Source organism: Topomyia yanbarensis, chromosome 2 (assembly GCF_030247195.1).
Source record: "Topomyia yanbarensis strain Yona2022 chromosome 2, ASM3024719v1, whole genome shotgun sequence".
NCBI classification, from domain to species: Eukaryota; Metazoa; Arthropoda; class Insecta; order Diptera; family Culicidae; genus Topomyia; species Topomyia yanbarensis.
The window spans coordinates 352,822,965-352,844,878 of record NC_080671.1 but is presented as its reverse complement, the minus strand read 5'-3'; the positions used below and the strand labels follow the sequence as shown (position 1 = coordinate 352,844,878).

The 21,914-nt window shown below is 41.4% G+C and overlaps 1 protein-coding gene across 2 annotated transcripts in view; it reads right to left on the bottom strand.

Annotated features, from left to right (window-relative positions):
* Nucleotides 1-21,914, bottom strand: part of LOC131684253 (furin-like protease 2) — a 590,883-nt gene that overhangs the window by 83,660 nt on the left and 485,309 nt on the right. For both annotated transcript variants that reach the window (XM_058966945.1, XM_058966946.1), the window contains exons 5-8: nucleotides 14,057-14,216; nucleotides 4,377-4,680; nucleotides 3,150-4,316; nucleotides 2,849-3,036 (exon numbers count right to left, since the gene is read on the bottom strand). In XM_058966945.1, coding sequence (XP_058822928.1) covers nucleotides 2,849-3,036; nucleotides 3,150-4,316; nucleotides 4,377-4,680; nucleotides 14,057-14,216 — 1,819 coding nt within the window. The remainder of the gene's footprint in view (nucleotides 1-2,848; nucleotides 3,037-3,149; nucleotides 4,317-4,376; nucleotides 4,681-14,056; nucleotides 14,217-21,914) is intronic.

The following is a 21,914-nucleotide window of genomic DNA, read 5'->3' as shown; positions in this document are numbered from 1 at the left end:
ATTGTTCAGAATAATTTTCGAAATTACATGAACGTAGTAGGTAAGTGAAATGAAATTGATTAAATTCATCCAGCAGTACAGTACTGGTATCATTTATCACCAGTTTTTTTGGATTTGCTCAATCAATTGGCTTGTGACACAAGACACGTAAATAAGCCGTCATTTCTTCGAAACATGGTATCAAACGATTTTCAGTATCTGCAAAAGCCATTAAAGCTTACATGAGAAATATTAAGCTGTTAATTGTTTTAGGTTCCTTCCTAAAAATGTGTTAGAAGGCTAGTTTTATTGCATAAAATTGCCACTTCCCAGAATGATTCTAAACGAACCATTATCAGGTGAATACAATGGTTCTATTGATACTATTGAACTCGAACAAATGATGACTATTGATTGAACAAATGTGATGTATAATATCAGAAAGATTCGATCTCACTGTTAAGGAAAAACATCCTAACAAGTTACTATTTTCGGCAAAGTTTATCTGGACTATTTTTCTGCATTGCCTGAAGAACAAAAGATCGTTTATTCTCGCTTTGTGATCGATCAAGATGAATGACCGGCAGCAGCAACACGTGGACAAATACGGTGGTCGTTGACTGTAGGTCTCGACGTATTAAATCGAGAATTCATGATGTGGAGCAGTGATGAAGCAGCTTAGGTAGGCAGTATTTATATACATTCAATTTCATCATGTTAACAACGCAGTACTGAACATTTCCACAACTTAATCCAGGCAAAAAACTTCAGTTTTAATACCAACCTAAAACACGTGGTTGAGTATGACAGCTATCGAATCGAAATCCCCGTGTAAATCGACAATGGGAAAATCGCGGTACGGCAACATTCTCTTGCACCCCGTAGGTGCAATGATCCAATAATAAATTATTGTCATAATTAAGAGAAGCTACAGGCGATACTTCGGCCAGAAGCTACTTTCGATGTATCCTCAATGATGTTTTTGCTGCGAGAATGCGGCTGGATGATCTATTCATTCCTAGGTTATCACTGAACAGATAACTCTTGGAACTTTTAAAGGGAAATTTATTACGTTCAAGCTCTGCGATAAGACGACACATTACGGAACAGCATGTTCCGAAACCATTAAGGAAAATCCGTTCACATCATAATGACAGATGCGATAGCTGCATCCAGTACTCCAAAATCAACAGCTTTCACCAATATTAACAAGCAAGAACACAAGGCCGCATTAACGATGGCAGTATTAACGTGAATCAAGGCAGTATAAACGATAATGATATTGACGTAAATGCCAACGCCGCAAAACAAGTTTTTAATTATAATGGCAAGTTGCGCGCAAGTAGTTCTAATAGACAGCCACTAATATTTGTTTTTATTTGCTCCATCTCCATCTATTAAATGTATAAAAGATTAACAGCTCTGTTAAGCTCACGCATTGAGCCGTGCGAAATGAAAAAATAAATAAAAAATTTCGGTTTCTGATGAGGCGAAGCCGAAACGCAACTTTGTATGAAATAAGGATTTGTGCCCTCAAGTGCAAAGACTGGTTTTACCAACAAATTTTCACCCTAGTGAGAAATTTTGGTTTTTACCAAATTTTCCTCCTTAGGGTGAAATATAGCATAGTAAATAAAAAATGGTTTGTTTTAAAAGATTGAATCCGTACAATTTTCCTAATCGATACTCAAATGAGAAGTCAAATATAATAGGGCCCGTCAGTAATCTAAATCCCGGGGCCCGGCGCGGCTCTCGACGGCCCTGCTTATAGTGTACGTCTTCGGCGCCGTTCCCTACGTCTACAGTTCATACAAACCCGCAAGGCTGCCCCTTGTAGTTTTTATTTTATATCGTAATAAAATACCTATGGTAATAAAATTACATTGTGCTTTTGTTAAATAATTATTAATAAAAAAGCATCATTACCCCTGTTGGTGTACAACTCGCTCCTTAGTAAAAAAAATCTGCAAACATTCCACATTCGAAATTTTGAAAAGAAACTGCATAAAAATAAAATACATGTTAACACAATGAATAGGACTTTAGTATTATTTATTTATTGCAAATATATAACAAACACGCGGCTACATTGATCTAACACATTTAACCGTATCAAGTAAACGAATCATAAAAAGAATAAGTTCAACCCGAAAGTGCTAAAAAGGTTTTTATTCTCACGCGGACTCCACAATACAGCTCTGTTTGAGATAATATATCGCAATTTTGTTAAAAATCACCAGCTGTCTTTCCCACTCTAATCATAAAGTATCAGATATTCAAGCTATCTATTAAACCTAAGTGTTATCCCGTTTATCCAATTATATGTTGTTTATGTAAGATCAACGTTGTTAACCCACACAGCTTAACAATTCTATCACAACGGTTAACTAAAGTATTCATGAAAATCAGAACAATTAGGCCCTCAAATTCAAATGACCAGGGCTTTTTAAAATTAACTGCAATTTGACTTTTTTTTGTCAAAGTGCCATTCAACTCCACCACAAACTCATCCAGCCTCACAAGTGTCAGTCTGTCAGTGGAAACCACTACAGATAGCGTCCGCTTCCAAATGTAACCACATAATGCGTCGAAAGTGGAAAAGGCGGATAAAAAGTGGCCACAGCCAGACGAAAATTTCGCTCAAATGAACCGCTTAATTATTGGCACCATTTAGCAGAAACATCGTCGCAAACATTCGGCCAACCATCGGAACCACACGGTTCAATTAATTAAAATAAATCGCGCACTCCATACTCGGCCACACACTCACACACACACAATGGTTATAACAGGGGAAACCGAATAACTCATCACTCGAAAATAAGTTCCGAACAATATGGAAATATAATTACGACAGAATGAAACTCACTTTCAAAGTATCCATCGGGGCAAATTTGCAGGCACACGGCCAGATCGGTAACGTACAGGTGGGCAGGGGCACAGGTCAGGCAGCTATCCTGCCCGGCACCGGCACACGTTTCACAGGACTCGTGACATGGCCAACACACACCGCCCTGGTTCGGGAAGCTCCGTGGTGGACACCGGCTGACACAGGTGCTGAAACGACGACGGTAATAGGAGTATGTTTGAAATTAATGATTTGTATTGATATTAGTCATGAACGAGTTCAAAATAAACGGGCAATAATTTTTAAAACAATCCCAACTCACTTGTCCAATCGATAGTGCTTACAGGCCACGCACTGCGTCGGCCCTTTACCGTAGCATCCCTGCTGGTCGCACTCCGGATCGCAATCGTGCAGTACTACCAGCTTGTTGTTGGAATCGGCCATCACGTTCTCCCGCTGGGCCGTAGGAATGTTGTGCCCGTTGATAGTCGTAACCGTTTTGTCGATCCCGCTACCGGCTCCACTGAACAGATACGGGTAGTTCATCGAGTTGGAAAACAGATCCGATTGGTAGTAGTTTCCGCCGGTCAGTGCCGGTTGATTGATGTCCGTTTCGGTGGGAAAGACGAAAGGATTCACGTTGGCGTACGCACCGGAACCTCGTTGGCCATCATTCTTCAACCGGATCGGGTTCTGATCGGTTCCGTAGAATATGAGCTGCCATTTGGAAAGAATTCCAGGTTGGCTGACACGCCGATGTCCCCCGTTTAAGATCTGTAATGTCCAACGACCTTCGGCTTTTTCGCCCCAGAAATGCACACTGAGGAACGGCCAGTCGTCAAAGTTTGATTTGGTTACGTCTCGAGGTCGTTCAAAGAGCAGAGTACTCGTTGTTCCCATTGGTGAGGTTAGTAGAATGCGAAGGTTTCCCCGAGGGAAGAACCTAAGAGTGATTTTGCACTGTACGTGTTCAAGAAAACGAACTTCATTCACTGTTCCCGCACAGCCATTCACGTCCATGTGCGTTTGAAGTGTGTAACCAACTGACCCTTCAATTGGTCGATCTTCGTTGATTTCGCGGGATTTGCATATGTGCTGCGGAGGAACGCTAGTCCATTGTTCGGCGAGACTAACCATCGCGCCAGCATCCATCAGTCCGTAGCCAAATTTATGGCTGACTTTCCTCTTAACACCGTTCAGAATCCATCCTGATTCCTTCTCCAGCGGTTCCGGTCGGGATGTGAGAACGACCAGGTATTGCATATCACGCCACGTTAGAGAAGGATTCGCTTCCAAAGCAAGAGCAGTGATGCCAGCTGCCAATGGAGCCGACGCCGATGTTCCCGTATGCTCCACCGTACAGATTCGATCCGGCCGGAGTGAGCCGTCCATGTCGACAGTGGCAACACTTTTATCGTGTCCTGGAGTGCCGGAGCTGTAAGTCGTGGCCAAAGTCGATGAGCATTCCTCCAGGTACCAAGGTTTGTAACTGTTGGATAATTATGATTTAGAACGTAATTAATACTACCAAACAAATACACAAACTCACCCTCCCTGGGTCGCACTGGAGATTGACAGGGTAAAAATGGAGTTTGTATAACCATCACAGTTGCAGCTGTCGGTATATCGGCCACCATTGCCAGAGGCCCATATGAAAATTGATCCCTTGCCCTGACGACCGCTGGTGACGCCGAAGATGAACGCCCTGCGGGCCAACGGTCCCGGTCCATCAACCGTGGAACCGTCATCCTCCGGACCCCATGATGCACTATAAATGTGAATGTGATCTGGATTTAATCCCAGTGCTTTTGCCTCAACCGCATCGTTTACGGTTCCATCCAGCATGCGGACTCCTGCAGAAAAAAGAAGATTGATTTATAAAATATTTCCTTCAAGATACGCCAATCTACACGCGTATAATCGAACGAGAATTAACTTTTTCGTGCGAACACAACCCAGACAATACTTGTCATGCCACCATCAAAGCCTTTCCTTCATCGATCAACCGTCCGCATTTTCTGCGAAGAGGGGGCTGTATTTATATATGTATGTTACGCTTAACCGTTATCATATCCTGTCACGCTTCAGGGTGGCTCGTCGCAAAAACACATGTAAAGCACAAATGAAAGCATTCTCCCCAATGCCAATGTACCGCAAGTTCCGAACTGAAAGGCAGAGAACCGCACAGTCATCACAGTACCACGAAATTCCATCCCGGCAACCGCTTAGGGGTTGGGGTCAAGCCAAGCTGAGCCACAACAACTGCGTAAGATTTCGTAGAATGTATTACGTATAAAGATGTCAACGCATAGGGGTTCAATCCAAGCAAAAAGTGTTATCATACACAACAGAACCTCAATCCACGGCGAGGAGAAGAAGGAAACTTAGCAAAAGTAAGGCTACAATCGCCCTCCCCACGTGGGCCCAAGCGATGGCGGGTGATACATTGTGCGGATCAATGATGGATGCGATGGGATTTCGCCGATGCCTTTTCGAGCGAAAGAAATTGAACTCTATTATCTGGTGGGTCTATTCAAAATAAACTGTCGGTGGAGGCGTGCGGTTTGGTTAGCGATGGAAATGACGGACAAAGATGGTCGAGATTTTTTTTAACGAGCTTGGTGGGCTTGATGATTGGAAAAGTCACGTTGGGTGAAGAACGGGGGGCATTGTTGTGAGAGAACTACAAAGATGATCTTTCTTATAATGCGGTAGGTAAATATCACGGAGAGACTGGAATGTTGTTATAAAAGAAGTTAGTTATGGTCGTGGAAATTCGTAATTATGTTGTATTTTTGAGCAACGATCCACCAATGCACCAAACAAAATTCTGTATCTTTTTTAAGTTGATTAAAATTATACTGTTTATTATTGAAAAATATTTTCTGATTTGTTCTAATATTTGTTTGAGCATTACTTGTGAAAGATTGCGGAAATATCTAATTTTGAAAATGATTTTGTAGTCGGGATTCCATCATCTATCAAATTAATAACGAAGCTGCACTCTTGCAGGAAAACATGCCAAAAGCAGCAGGCCATAAAACTCGAATATCCTTGATTTGAAAGAATCTTTGCGGTTATGTTCAGTTTATAAAGCAACATATTTTCCACATTCATTTTGACTCAACAGAACTTTTTTATGAGTTTTTACATGTACTACTTTTAAAAAATATTGTTCGAGATTCGTTATTTTTTCGTAATACATTTGTAACACTCAACTTTACTGTTACAGCAGGTACGTGCGCATATTATACTTGCGAGTCATTTTTTTTGAAAAACTATTAAAAATAAACAATAAATCAAAAAAAAAGCAAAAATGAAAACGATTTTTTTCTACTTCAAAATCAAATTAAACTAATTATATAAATTATTAAAAACGAATATATAATACTAATTTTTACTTACGTAGTAAAACAACCAGTATTTAAACTGGTATTGTCACGAATCACATTTCCACTGACAGCACAAAACCTGACGAAACACTAACGGCAACCGTACACTGGGGTACAAATGTACCCCACGCCATCTTTAACACCTGCTCCCACGAAGGCTGTAAGCAAACTGGCTATACCACCTATTCCTACTCTTACCAAGAACTCTAAATTGAATTATGGTTAGAGTCGCAGGTCAGTAAATACCGAATTCTCGTCTTCACACGGCTCCAAAGATGGCGTGGGTTATATTTTTCCCCAGTGCAACATTCTAGGGTTAATTCGGCGTAGAAAATCCTGTTCTGTTCAACAGATTCAGACTGCTTGAAGTCTGCACTATTCTACAGTGGAATTTCAGTAGCATCGGAAAAAGGATTTTTTCGAAATTTTTAATAAATATTTTGAGATGCGATGTAATATTCCTTGTTTTTGACGTGAGTCTTTTTTCCTTTTTTCAAGGATTTTTAGGAACGTGTCTGCTGGAAAACAGATAGAGAAATAATCACCACAACGGTGAGAATTAAGAAACGGCGAAAATTCACCTTTTTTTTGGATCTCGGCCAACCAGCCCCGGTCTTCCCTTGGGCTTTGAGGGCAGACTTCAACATGCCCCTCCATAGCTTTACCCACTGCCAAAGTCTGGCGGCGACTGAACTAGCTCAGGGGACAAACAGTGATAATAAATATCTCAAGCATGAGCGCAGTCCACTGGACCCAAAAAATAGATAACGGGCGAGATTTGGTCCGATCGAGGAGAGGGAGAGGTGACAATCTGCTTATAGAAGACATTGGGGGTCGATACGTCAATTAGTAGGTATTGGAGGCTGTGGCGGTGATCACGATACTGTCAGGAACATACTATGACATCATCACAGTTCCTCGATGGCGGAGTGGTTAACGCACCCAACTAGAGACTGGGAGATCGCAGGTTCGATTCCTGCTTAAGGGCATGTCCTTTCTCAGTGTTTCCAATAAAAAGGTGAATTTTCACCGTTTCTTCATTCTCACCGTTCCGGTTATTCTTTCTGCCTGTTTTCCAATTGACACGATGTATTTGTGTGGTGTGAAACTTGGCTAACTATCGAAATATGCCGCAACTTTCACAGTTTTAATATAATTCACCTAGATCAAGATACCCCCTACGGAGGAGTGCTTTTTGAGATTAGGAAATGCTATACCTTTTACAGAATTAATCATTTCTAGATATCAGATATTGAAGTTGGTTGGCTTCCGCAATTATTACCTCTAACACCTCGGCTGGGCACCGACGACTACAAGGAATCATAGAATCCCTACCTGCACCGCAACTAGTTTTAGGAGACTTTAACTCTCACGGTACAGCATGTGGTTGCCTTTGCGATGATAACCGATCTTCCTTAATTCATGATCTTTGCGATAACTTCAATTTGACAATTTTAAACACGGGTGAAATGACACGGACTCCTGCTTTACCAGCGCGCCCAGACTTGTTCCTCTGCTCAACATATCTGCAGTTAAATTGCACGTGAAAGATAATCCCTGATCCTCATAATTATTAGCGCTCAAATTAAAGGTAATAGTTACCGTAATTTGCCTTACTCGTTTTTGTGAGTAAATCTTGTCTAAACTCACAGTTAAAGCTGTTTAAAATCGTTGTTTTTTATAATCAAGCAGGGGTTAATAGTCAACCGAAAACCAGCCACAAAAAGTTAGCAGAAGAGGAGTAATGCGAAGTTGGTTCATTTTATCAGTCTGACAGGAAAATAGCTCAAATGTAACAACCGTTTTTTGTAGATGTTGTAAAATTAACAGGTACTGTTCGCTTTCAATCAAAATTCTACCAGGAATGTATGACCAGGATTTTTGCTCGATTCCTACCATAATGTTGTCAGATTTCCACGTTTCCTTCAGTATTCTTCCAGCGTTCTGCTTAGTTGCTGTTCGAATTTTGGCAGTTTAGCTGACTGAGAGAAATATGGCTGAACAAGATATAATACTAAGAAGAAGAGCTAGAGAAGATTTCAAGTAAAGTGCAATAAAAGGGCAATTCCAAAAAAGGCCAAGCAGGGTCGAAGAAGAAACCAAAAATGATCCTGAGAGAATGACATACAGTAATAGACGATACAAAGTTCATGAAGGGTCCAAGACGAGCTCAAGAGTAGAGGCAAAATTCAAGGAGAGTACAATAAGAGAGCAGTGCGCTTCCTAAAAGAGAACACTGAATTCAAGTGATTTCTCCATTCAATTTAGTAAAAAACAATTTTCAAATGATTTGAAAAGAACCAAACGCGCTCCCTTTCGTTTCTATTACAATTCACTGAAACCTCCATTAAAGAACTCTTTTTTCACTTAATATTCGGTTTACGTAACTATTTTTAAGAACTAAATTCGAAACAACGATCTCTTTTTTTACGATTCTAGTTCGCCACTGCCTGAAGCCACTTGGCGATCCAAGATGGCGGCTTCCGGATTAGGTAAATTCTCTATAACCTCAACAATTTGGATATTTTCGGAATGGGGCTAACGAGTATATGACTGAAATGCAATACAGGGTGTTTGGTTCATGGTTAAGAATCTCTCGGAGGGTGATAGACTGCCATAATTGGAGAAAAAAATTGTTCTACACATACCATCAAATCTCAACCGTTTCAGAGTTATTGAACTTTTTGTGTAAAAAAATTATTTGTCTTAAAATACCTCTAACTTTAAAAGTATACTTTGTATTTTAAATGTTTTAGTTCCATTCGAAAGGTGAGAAAATTTCGCCTTGAGTGATGCCCTCACATGTTTCAGCTAATGAGTTTAAGTAGCCTTTCCAAAGTAATTTATTGAAAATTAAACAATTTTAAACGATTTTTCGTTCATTTCTTGAAAATCCTAATAGTTTATCTCATCATTTTAATAATTCAGATTGTTAGTCTTGATGAGCTGCTTAATTCGTTCTTTGACATGATACACTTACCTTTTCTTATTTTCATGATTTTGGATTATTCAACTTGGATATTTTTATCTCATTTTCACAAGTACCAGCTCTAATTGAAAAATTATGGCGCTTATTGTACTTTTTTTCTATGTATTCGAAAGCCAGGAAAATTTTACAGCGAAAAATGTATTATTACCTTTCAGTTAAGTGAATTTAGTATTCTTTTAAAAGTTAATTAGTTTAAAGTTAATGCTATTATTAGCATTTTCGTTAATTTTCTTAAAATAGTAAATAATAAACATCACCATTATTATCATGAAAATAATGCATCTCAGCAAGTTCTACAGTTCTTCCTTTGACTCCATTCAGTTATCCTTTTTGGTTTCGACGCAAAATCGTTTTTATCACATCGTTTCATATGCAAAAATAACGATTTCGAACCCACTACATTTGTGGCGAGCTCATGCTGTGTTAACTATTTAACAGCAGCAAAATGAAAAGAGATATAGACAAAGTGTCAAATAAAAAGTTATAAAGGACATTAAGGGGCATCAAATGAACAATAGTAACGATAAATTTTGTTGATTAATAATTAGAATAATTAAAAAACTCTCCAAAAACATAAATTTTGAGTTATTTCGTTAGTAAAAAACCATTTAGTACACTTAACTAAAAGATATTTGTACATACACTGATAGGACATTTTCTCAGCTTTCCAATGAAATCTTGTAAATAACGATATAAAGCATATTTTTCAGATTAGAGTCTTTTAAGCACTTGCAGGTTACAGGAAAAGTATAGTAATGAAATTACAAAGAAATGAGAAGAGATAGAAATATGACGTCCAAGAACAAATTATGAATCGTCCTAAAACCCAACTTTTGGATAATGGATATTGCTATAATCATACTTCATTATTTCGAGAAAATTAGCAAAAACCTCCTCAAAAACAGTAACTTTTAACTACTTTACAGCTCAAAGGTAATTAAAACTAATTACCTTAAAGATATGAGAACACCATTCAATAGAAAATTTTCTAACCTTTCGAATGGAACTGAAATATTTAAAATACAAAGTATACTTTTAAAGTTAGAGGTATTTTAAGACGAATAAGTTTTTTACACAAAAAGTTCAATAACTCTGTAACGGTTGAGATTTGATGGTATGTGTAGAACAATTTTTTCTCCAAATATGGCAGTCTATCACCCCCCGAGAGATTTTTAACCATGAAGCAAACACCCTGTATAACGACTTCCGATTTAGATAAATTCTCTATAACCTGTTGTTGAATGTAGGTATTTTCGGAATGAGGTTAACGAGTGTATGACGGAAATTGGTTTTTTAAGCTAGTTTGAAATTCAATATGGCGAGTTCCGGTTTCGATAAATTCTCTATAACCTCAACAATATGGGTGTTTTTGGAATGGGGTTAACGAGTGCATGATGGAAATCGATGTCTGGAGCCATTTTGTCATCAAAGATGGCGATTCCCGATTTGTATAAATTTTCTATAAGCTCAACCCTATTGTTTTCGAAATGGGGATAATGAGTACATGGCGGAAATCAATGCCTGAAGCCACTTGGTAATCCAAGATGGCGGCTTCCGGTTTAGGTAAATTCTCAATAACCTCAACAATATGGGTATTATCGGAATGCGGTTAACGAGTGCATGACGGAAATCGATGTCTGGTGCCATTTTGAAATCCAAGATGGCCACTTTCGATTTAGATGATTCCTCTATAACCTCAACAATGCAGGTATTTTCGGAATGAGGTTGACGAGTGTATGAAGGAAATCGATGTTGGAAGCCACTTTGAAATCAAAGGTGACTTCCGGTTTAGATAAATGCTCTATAATATCAACAATGTGGGTATTTTCGAAGCGAGGCTGTCAGGTATGTGACGTAAATTGATGTTTGAATCCACTTTAAAATCCAAGATGGCGACTTCCGGTTTAGATAAATTCTATATAACCTCAATGATATGGTATTTTTGGAATGAGGTTGACGAGTGTATGACGGAAATCGATGCTCGAAGCCACTTTGAAATCCAAGATGGCGGTTGACTAGTACATGACAAAAATCTATGTCTGAAGCTATTTTGAAATCCAGGATGGCGAATTCCTGTGTAAATTCTTTATAACCTCAAATCATATTTATTTTTGGAATCAATTATCTCCATTTACTTGATAAGCCCGACCAAAAAATACCAATGTTAAGATTACCGAGACTAACTAACTGTCGCTTTTTTGTTTCAAAATGGCCCCAAGCATCTATTTCTACATGTAGAGTGAAGACACGATTTAATCAGTTCGCAATTTAGTCTGCCCCCGATGTAGTCAATCTTTTAACTCGATTTTGACAGCCTCATGATGAAATATGTTTGATAGACTCTAGCAAACGAACTAAGCCGAATTCGTCCAATACCTTTATTAAGCTTATTTTCCCTATTTTAAGGATGAAAAAATGCAAAGAAAAAAAATTAGAAATGTGTACTAAAATAAAGTATGAGCCTTTGTCTAGGGACCAAAGAAAAATATTTTAGCAGTTTGGATCTAGTAAAAAGAAAGAAAAAATATGTATCTACATTATCAATGTCCCCATGTCGTCCTAAAATACAACAACGGTCTGATAAAAACGGGTCTTTACCGTACTGCTTAACCGAAAGTCGCTATCTTAGATTTCAAAATGGAACAATACATCCATTTTCATCATCTACTAATTGTGTAATTATCCATATTCATTATCTACTTGTCAAGCCCGTTCCAAAAATATCCGTATTGTTAGGGTTATCGAAAATATGACGCAACCAACAACTTTTAAAAAGAATGGGAAGCAAACTTTTTTTTACGAACTAAACCCCAAATAACGAACACTTTTTTACGAACTAATTCAATTTACAATTGTGTTCGTAAATTGAGATTCCAGCGTACGTCAGAGTGACAATGCTGGGTGGTAAAATCGACAAATTTTAGTCACATCACTCTTCAGAGTCGTTCGACATTTAGCTGTCGACGCCAAGTCCTACTGCAGAAGTCGAAAAGTCGGTACCGATAATAAATAGTCGGTTTTCATGGTAAAGAGGGACAAGTCTGTCTCGGCCGTGAAACATGTTGGTCGTTAGACTCGAGCAATTCGTAGTAATGCTGCCTAGGCTCGACTCCTGCCAGCAGAAGGCAAATGATTAGTCCGTACGATTTTAGGTTTGCTTTTTTCCTATCTGTACATTTCACATCTTTGCTCTTACTTGAGTAGTATGGCTCAAAATTTTCATAACTTTACGTACTCAGTAATCTCTAGCTGATTGAAGAAAAAAGAACAACGTACTTACATATTAGTCGAAATAAAAAAATGGAAAAAGAGGAAAATAAATAATTAACTTTTTATTTCATTATCATTGAACTTTCGAAATCTTAATGTTGTTATTTTTCAAAATTTTTGAAGTAGCGGACTTTGATTGTAATGAGCGGCATTATACAATGTTTGCACTAATCAGTCAGAAAGGTGTGCATGAATTTTGTATTGAATTTCGAGCTATTTGAGGATTATATAAACAATGCAAAAATTATTTTCAAAAAATCTTTTGGAGCAACGCGGAAAACCGAAATTTTCCAGGCTATTTCAAGCAAAACCATCAACGTAAAATAGTACCGAAGAGACCTTATAAAATATTGGGAAGTTATGTAAGGTTCAAATATATTTTTTGTGATTTATTTATCGTTCGCTAGACGAACGAGAAGCATGTCGATGCACGGCCAAACGGTGCGGTAACAAAAACGCATTCAGAAATGTTATCGGTGAAGTTGATTGCGACAAACGAACCCGAACTGATTGCCAGTTTACATTACGTGCCAGTTTACATTACCCACCCGGAAAACGCTCTGTGGTATGATCCGCCATTGTGGGGAATTTCCTACAATACTTTCTACTAAAGTTGATTTGATTTTATTTTCTTTGATTTGCATACGAATGAGTAGATCGTCCTAACGGCCCAGTCGTCCAAATGACAGAAATAATTTAATAATACAAATGAGAAAATCGGCCATAAACAGCCCATCTTTGAAAATGAGACACCATTGTTATGCGGCTGGTTTTTTCCGATCTTATTCTATTGCAAATAAAATTTAATTTGATGGCATTGTAAGAGAACACGTATCCGCTGGGTATTGCCAATAGAACTGACATTTCTTTGTTTGTTTAGTGGACTAGCGGACTAATCTCAGGGGCAATACTGTTTGGGGAATATGCATGATATTGTCTGAGTGGAATGATGACAAAAACAAAAAAAGGACAAAATAAATAAATTGATAATTGCAATAGTGATAGTGCCCTTTTTCAGTTTTTCAAAACTGATTGTAATTAATTTCCGAAGAAGCGAATATCCATTACAGAACGGCTCGTAACCGGTTGATGGACGAAAAGATATTTCTGAATCATCCAACTAAATAGAACAAAACTTAAGACCCGTTTGATTACAAACCAGACGTTTCGGGTATCACCAATCGAAGTTGCTTTTTGTTCACCCAACTTTTGATTTCCATTCCGGTTGGAAAAACATCCCACCATCGATCACATCCCATCTCGCTCTTACAGCTCACTGAACCGATCCGTCATTCACCGCACAAATGAATTATCCTGAAATCAATTAATCATTCTCTCCTCGGGTTTACCAAAACCCACAAACCCACCAGATAACTCTTTTCAGATCACTCCCACGCCTTTCCTTCCAGGTGCAGGATAACATCAACAACGAAAAAAAAAAAAGAATCGCATTCAACGCAACGGAGCGGGATGGAAAGGATGCGGCGCGTGTGACTGGTGACCGACAGCGCAAAAACAGCGATATTACAGTTTGCTGTCTGTTCTTTGTTTCCCGGGCGACAAAACAATGATGCTTACCTCCGATGCTGGCATTGTACGCAACGCCCACGCCGCAGTAATTATTGAATGCCACAGCTGCGACCTCTCCCGCGCATCGGGTGCCATGCTTATTGTCGCCATTGTCCCGTGGCATCGGGTCCGAATCGTTCCCGTTGATGTCGTACGACGCGTCCGGGTCCTGCGAATAGTGGTGGGGGAAAAGAGAGAGAAAAAAAGGAAAATGCGATGAAATAAAATCAATTTGCGCTCTCGTGGCTGCTCGCGTATTCACCAGCGGATAAACAATGGTGGACTGTTTTCGCGTGCATCCGCCACACAAAGGCTCACTCAATTGTTCACGAAAGTAGAATTGAAAAGGGTGAGGGGGGTTGGGGTACAGGGAGCGGCGAGAGGTTGCTTAATGTCAGACAAAAGGGAACTCGAAACCCTAGTCTATAGTGACTGGTTGGTTGGCGGATAGATTGAATAGCGAAGTCGTACAATATAAAACATAAATGTATTGATAATGGGATGGAGAATATCAATTTCAATAGTTATTAAAATGGATCGACATGGATTGATTTTGCGGGTTTCAACCAGTCAGTTGAAATTACGTAATGAGATGGTGACAGGGGGAAACAAAGGCCCAACTCTTGGGTGGTGTCAGGCTGGGAGAAGCTGGAAGTAAATTAATCCGATGAACGTTTCGTTCATCCGAGAAGATACAAAATATTAATGTTGTTCTGACATTTGACAGGAATCTGATTAATAATAATAGAAACTATAATATCCAAATTTCACTCTACTATTAACAGAAAGATTGAAATTAATACTTTTTGTCAACTTTTTAACTAAATTAGGTATGGAATTTGCGTTTCGATTTCGTCTCATCAGAATCCGACACTAACTTACTGACGGCGCCGGTGGTTGAGTGGTATGCGTGACCGCCACTCATTCCGGTTGGCCTGGGTTCAATTCCAGCCGAGGTCATTGAGATTTTTCTGAGGTGAAAAAAATCTGGTGTCACGTCTTCCTTCGGAAGGGAAGTAAAGCTGTTGGTCCCCGGTTCATGAAAAATTGGTGGATCGATATCTAGTCCAGGTAGTGGAATCACCTCTCTGGCGTCGGTAAAGAAGAAGTATATCCAACTTCTATACTCTACTAACAAAAATATCAAAAATATAAATAGTGTTTCTGATCAATATCGGGCCTGGCCGGCGCCGGTATTGATCAGTAACACTTTAGGATTACCAGGAGTTGCACATTGAAAGATGTTTCGCTAATCCCAAGCATAATTATCTTACTGATTCCCTGTGCAACTTCAGCTAGTCCCGATCAATAACGGAGTAGCAGCCAGGGGTGGTCGCACAAGTTCATGCTCAGAATCCGACACTAACTTAGTGACAGGACCAAGCTGGCTAACTTTTTAACGTTTATCGATAGGTAGAATATATCTTTCAACAAATTCAGCCGGTGACGTGCCCAAATTTATAAATAAAAAGAAAAAAGTGTTGAATAACGTTATAACGCGTTTAAACGTTAAATTTTTTACAAATGCACCGATAACCGGTTTTTATCCCCCCCCCTTTGGTGTGTTTTTGGTTGACCAAATGGGGGCAGCGACAACACATATTTATTTATATTTTAACCAAATCTGTTAAAATATTCAACATTATTCCATAGATATAGCCTGATAACCCTGGCTGGCTGACGAAATCGGGTTGAAAAGTTGAGAAAATTGGGGGCTAATAAAGATGGGTTTTCACTGTATTATTATTATTATATAACGGATGTTCAATAAAAAATGAAGATGATTTCAATACCTTTCTGTAATTAAAGTAACGAGCACATTTTTTTTTCTCTCCAAGAGGATTACTCTCTGAACTCCCTAGAAATGGGTGGCATGTTTCGTTTCGCTCGAGTGCTGTTAGTTCAATCGAAGATGGCTTCGAAAAAGTGAGCACTCCGCGAGCGCGTTGTACGGTTGTACGAAACGCATAGTCATCATGAAAAATTACGGTAGACCACTTTCGAGACGAAAACGTGCCCGTGAGTACAGTTTACCGGATTTTGGCATCGCTGAGCCTGGAGCGGAAGGCCGTCCGACGAAGATAGTGAAGAAGAAGAAGCAAGCGTTGAAAAAGCTGTTCGACAACAAGGACGGAACGAGCTTGCGTCACGCTGGCCGAAAATATCACTGCTCCCATGCCTAGATCCACCGAATCCTCAAGATGAAGGACATCATCTGTCGGAAGAAGACTCGGTCCGCCGAGTACACGGACGAGCAGATAGCGATCGTGAAATCGCAATGCCGGTGGGTGACGAAGTACTACCGCGGGACGTCGTTCGTGCTGGACGACGAAAGTTACTTTCCGCTCTCGAAGACCCACATTCTAGGAAATGACAGCTGGTTTGTACTTCTAAACCTCCTGGTTTTTGGTGTCGGGGAGCTGGTCAGTGGTATTATTGGGCGAGGAAAGTTCTCTTCAACTCGGATCGATGGCGTAGTAGTCCGGGTGTAGGTAGTCTAGCATTTTTTAAACGGATTTCCACAGGTTCGCATCTTACAGGAAGGATAATGAGGCATCCTTCTGTACTGGGTCATTGGTAAGTATTTCACGGATCGACGAAGGTATGCCATGACGTCTGCGTAGGTCTGTAAATGCGTGGCAGTTGACTAATATGTGTTCTACTGTATTTCGAGTATTGCAAATTCGCATATGGGAAGATCAACACGAAAAATAGTGTGCGCGTGGTTGATTCTGGTATGTCCCACCCGGAGTCTAGAAATAGCCTTTTGGTCCAGCATGTTGTTCCGATCAATCCATTTTTCATGAGTGCCTTTAACTTTTTGTAGGTATCCCTGGAACGCCCAACAACGAATGATGAAGTTAGTTGCGACCTTTTTTTTTGAATTCTACAAAGATGGCACATGTGGGAACTTCTTGGGATATTAGAGTACGAGCTTTGCGTCCGATGGCTGCCAGACGGTCTGCCTCGCAATTGCCTCTTATGTCACTGTGGTCGGGAATCCATACTAATGTGGTAAAAGTGTCGCAGTATGGTTCAATTCCCTGTACATAAGGATGCCTGGAGGTCACTGTCTTAAGCGCGGTCAAGACCAAAAACGAGTCTGAGAAGACAGCCGTGGGTGCGTCAGTAAGTTTTTTGGGGACTGCAACAAAGATTGCAGGTTGAGAAGACGAAGCAAGATGCTGGCAGGCGAAGTGTAAGACCAGCTCCGTTTCCGCTCACTCCTGCTCCCACCTCCTTATTCAAGTCCGAGCCGTCCGTAAAGATGTTTAGGTGATTGGCGTACCTCTGTTTAATGAGTTTGTTAAATTCAACCTGCACGAGCTTAGTGGGATCGCCTTCTTTGATTTTTCGGTTTAAGCTGGTGCCCATGATGGGTCCCCGATCAGACCATAGTCGGTCCCAAACCTGGTGTAGTCGGGAAATTTCCAGTAGAGCTTCGCTGGTGATATTGACGCGGATGTCTCTCGCGATGTTGAGAATGATGCAGTTGTTACCGGATGTTTTTTGAGGAAAAATAGGGCTCTTTTGAGCGCAACTACGCCAGTCTCCCACCGTAAGGTATTCTGGTCTAGACGCAGGAACCTTCAGCTGGGGTGTTGGATAATAAACCCAAGGCGAGTCTCACCGCAAGTTCCGGCAAGTCAGTCCAAGTTTCTAAAAAATGCGACTGTTAATAAGAGCTTGACTGACGCTGAGAGTCGTTCTGCGATTACACTTAGTGTAGCGGGTACTGATGGCCCGCACTGGCCTTTTCCTGCTTTCGCAGTCCTTTTTGAGTTGGCGGAAGCGCGGAAGAAGAGTCATTTTCCTGTATATCATGATTTACAGGGTTTGTGCGTGGTTGAGGTAGAAAGCGGCCATCGAAAACTTTTAGAAAGCGATGGACCACGAAGGTAAACAGACGTCCGTGAACAAGTTTTTTTCGGGACTGTTTCCCGCCACTTGGAAAATATATCAGAGCGGGCGCAACGGCAAACTTATTCCGTCAAAAGTGCCGGCACGTGGTTCGGGGACTAGTGAAGCGTACGGTGTCGGTTCGCCATTAGATGTAAGTGTAAAGGAGTGCTTCCGTTTTCCCGGCTAAACAAAAAGGAACCACGACATCGACCGTTCTTGCTATAGAGAATAAGTCGAATGAGACAAGCTCTCCTCTATAGCTATATGACAAGGAGAACGAAGCAGGGCGGACTAAGTTTTCACCTGGAAAGTGCACTGTGGCGACTTCCGGGTTCGTTTACGGACGAGTACGTGGCCGTTGTTGACCCAGCTTGCCTGAAGAAAACCGCCCGCCCTCTCTTCACTTGCAGCATTGGGATCCCGCATCATCAGCAGTGGAGAGTAGAAGTGAAAATACACGGTAAAATTTATTTGTTTATATTCCTTTAGTTTGTTGTGTTGCGAAAATCCGAAATTTCGGCTGAAGTACCTAGGTCTCCCTGACAATAAGGGTCCGCCGGGCAAACAAAAACCCGAATGATGACCAAACCGCTACTTGCGAAGACGATGTAGTCTGCATAGACGATGTAGTCTGCATAGACCAGAATATAGACGCCCTTGGGTAGGGAGTCAATGAGTGCGTTCATGCCAACCAGGAATAGAGTCGCTGCCAATACGGAACCTAGGGGCACGCCGTTGGTATCTTCAACATGGTCGGAAAGTGTACAGCCTATACAAACTCTAAAATTTCGGGATTGAGATTGCCGGAGGAAGACATCGGAATTTTCACGGATTCCCCAGTGGTGTAACTGCAGGAGTACACCATCTCTACATACGGTATTGTATGCTTTAGCCACGTCAAGTACGGCGATATCAGCATGCAACCCGTCTACCAGGTCACCGTTTATAATTTCGCCGAGAGTTTCTGAATACACGTTGGTACACAAGTTCTTTTCGGAAGGCGTACTGCCTACGATCCAACAGGTTTCCTTCCTCCAAACAACTTGTAAGTCGTCGGTTGACCAATCTTTCTAGTGTCTTGGCTACACAGAAGAGTCAGCTTATCGGTCTAAAGACGCTGGGAGACCTATTTCTTTGTTTTTTTCGGGAGTCGGTACGATCAGTGCAGTCTGCCAGCTGTCTGGGAATGACCCGCCTTCTTAAATCTTATTGAAGTCTTCTAGAAGTGTTCTTTTACCCGTTGGTGGTAAGTGTTTTATCGTGGGATACCCGATACCATCGAGACCAGTAGATTTGCCATGAGTGTGACTTAATGCAGTCACCAGTTCATTCGTAGATAAAGCAATAGACGAAAGTTCAAGGATTACGTTCCGTTTTGTAAAATTGGGAGGAAGAGATGCGTTTGATGACAGTGACTCCAAGTATCTGCCAATTTAGTTAGCTATCTCACACAGGTCGACGATCGCAGTACCGTTTAAAGAAAGTGTGAAGCCTCTTTGTTGGCTTTTTCCATTGAGGGCGTTGATTCGTCGCCATAGTTCAGCGGTTGAAGATGCCATCTAGGAAGCGAGACCAGCTCGCTGATTTCGCTTCTTTAACAGCTTTTCTTTCAAATGATCTGAGGCGACGGAAATTTGCTGCGTATTCCAACGTGGATTATCAGGTGTGGTTCTCTTCAGGGAACGAAGAGCTTTCCGCCTTGATCTGAGAATGCTGGCAACCTCCGGGTTCCACAAATGGATGCCGCGTTTTGGTAGGGTACCATTTGTTCGTGGGATGCATGGTTCCGCTCCACGAATTCCTTTGGCGAATATTCTCGATCACGATCAATTGCATCAAATATATTTTCTTCATATGCGGCCGAATCCGCTTGGTCGAAGATCCAACGCCTGCATCGTAATGTGGATGGGAGTGAGCGGCCGCATGAGATTGTCATTGGGAAGTGGTCACTGTTTCCTAGGTCCGGTTGTACTGACCAACCACAGGTGCTTGCGATCGAGCTGGAGCATATCGTAACGTCTAGGGCGGTTTAAGCTCGACCCCAAAGGAACGTAATGTTTCCGTCATTTAAGATAATGATGGTTTCCTCTACCACCTTGGGGAAGGCAATTGCCCAGTTGCAGAACTTCGCGGAGCCCCACATGGTGTGGTGTGTGTTGAGGTCTCCCGTTATAAGGAGTTGGCAGTTGCCTGACTAGGTCACGAAGTTTGTGCCCAACGTCACTGGTTTCTTTTGGGATAGATTGAAACTATCGAGCATTTCACCGGGAAGTAAATTCTACGCGCCACTGCAATCAACTCGGTATCTAGCTGGATGATTTCTGACGGAAAATCGTCTCTAGTTCCGAGGCCGATAGTTTGAAATATATGGGATCCCTTTGAGCCGTCCTATTTGTAGCGGTAGCTAAACCATAAAACTAAGCTGTTGTCGTCCTTAAGATGTGTTTCTTGAATGACCAAGCAAAGGGGCCCCGTGTGCGCGATAATCATTTGAAATACCCTGAGGTTCGCTCGAAGGCCGTTGAGATTCCACTAAACTGCGAGTGTATAGCTGTCCGGGCTTTCATGTGGAGTCGATTCGTTGGAACGGTGGATAGTTAAGTTGCGAGAAGCATCTCGTGAAGGTGCTGTGTTGGGGCTATCGGTAAACCTGCTCAGAGCCCCTTCGTTGACCGTAGTCTGTTGGGAGGGTGGCGTGGGGCTCGCTGTTCGAGGATGGATGTAGCCAAAGAAGTTGTCTGCCGGTGCATTTTAGGTCGGGTTGGCTCATTGGAAATTAACCGCCGGAGGCTCATCGAAGAAGTTCGGTACCTCCCCGGAAGGGGTCGACGTAGAGGCGGGTTGTTTGTTGTATAGTGTCAGTGTGCCATCTGTATGTTGGAATTCTTTTCTTTCTCTCGGAGTTATTGGAATTGATTTTGTGCTGAGTCGAAAGGACACTGGGTGCCAGGAACAATTGGCCACCGGGATCAAATCATGGCTTCTTAAATTCAGTGGCGCTTCTGTTTGTTCAAAGGTTGTTTTGCTCGAGGTGTACGGTAAGTCGCCGGAATTTGGGGTTTGAAACAGCTGATTTCTTGATTGCTGTGTTGGTGTAGGGTCTTGAGGTGGTGCTTGAGGCAACCATATGGCTATCGGACTGGAACATCGGTCAGGTGATTGGTATCTCAGGATCGTCGGAAATGGAAAGCCGTTGGTTGACGCTGATTTGGAGTTCGGAGGGGTGTTCGTCCCGCGCGGTATCCACTTAGATCCATTACGCGTGCATTTTGTGTGATTTGGAGGTTTCATTTAGCCATGATGACTCGGTAGGGCCTCGCACGGCCGTCCGGTCCTGTTTCATCTCTTGTCGGGTTGATATTCGGGCGGGCATTCCAGCTGCGCGTTGTCCCGATTTGTTACGGAGCAACTGAGATGTATGTGTTTTCCGCCGCGGTTGAGTCATCGTATCTCGGGATGGTGCCATATGCTTCTGTAGAAGTACAATGGAGGAGAGTTCTGTTTCTTGGTGGTACTTACCTGCGGAATGTTCCATTGTTCCACGCCGACAGCCGCCGGGGAGTATCGGTATTACCCGGGACATCACATCCCAGTTCTGGGTTTAAACGTTCTTTCACGGTATCAGCGTAGCTAGGCGCGATTGACCTTCTAGTGCGCTACGGAAACGGTATATTCCGAGTGATTTTCATTTTTATCACTCGGACATTTCCGAAATCGGGTCGGATGTTCCCCACGGCAGTTGATGCATTTGCTAGTGTTTTTATAGGGGTTCTCCTTGCTGGCCTCGTGTTTTATTTTATTTATTTATTTCGTCTTCGGCATTTACCGTACAGATAACTCTTAATACAATTGTTAACGTAAATATTAAAAAATTTTAATTGCTAACTTATAACTAGATGTAGTGGTATGGAGGTCGTAAACTAGAGCAGTTTCGTTGACTTCGCTACAACATCTGTTCACTGGA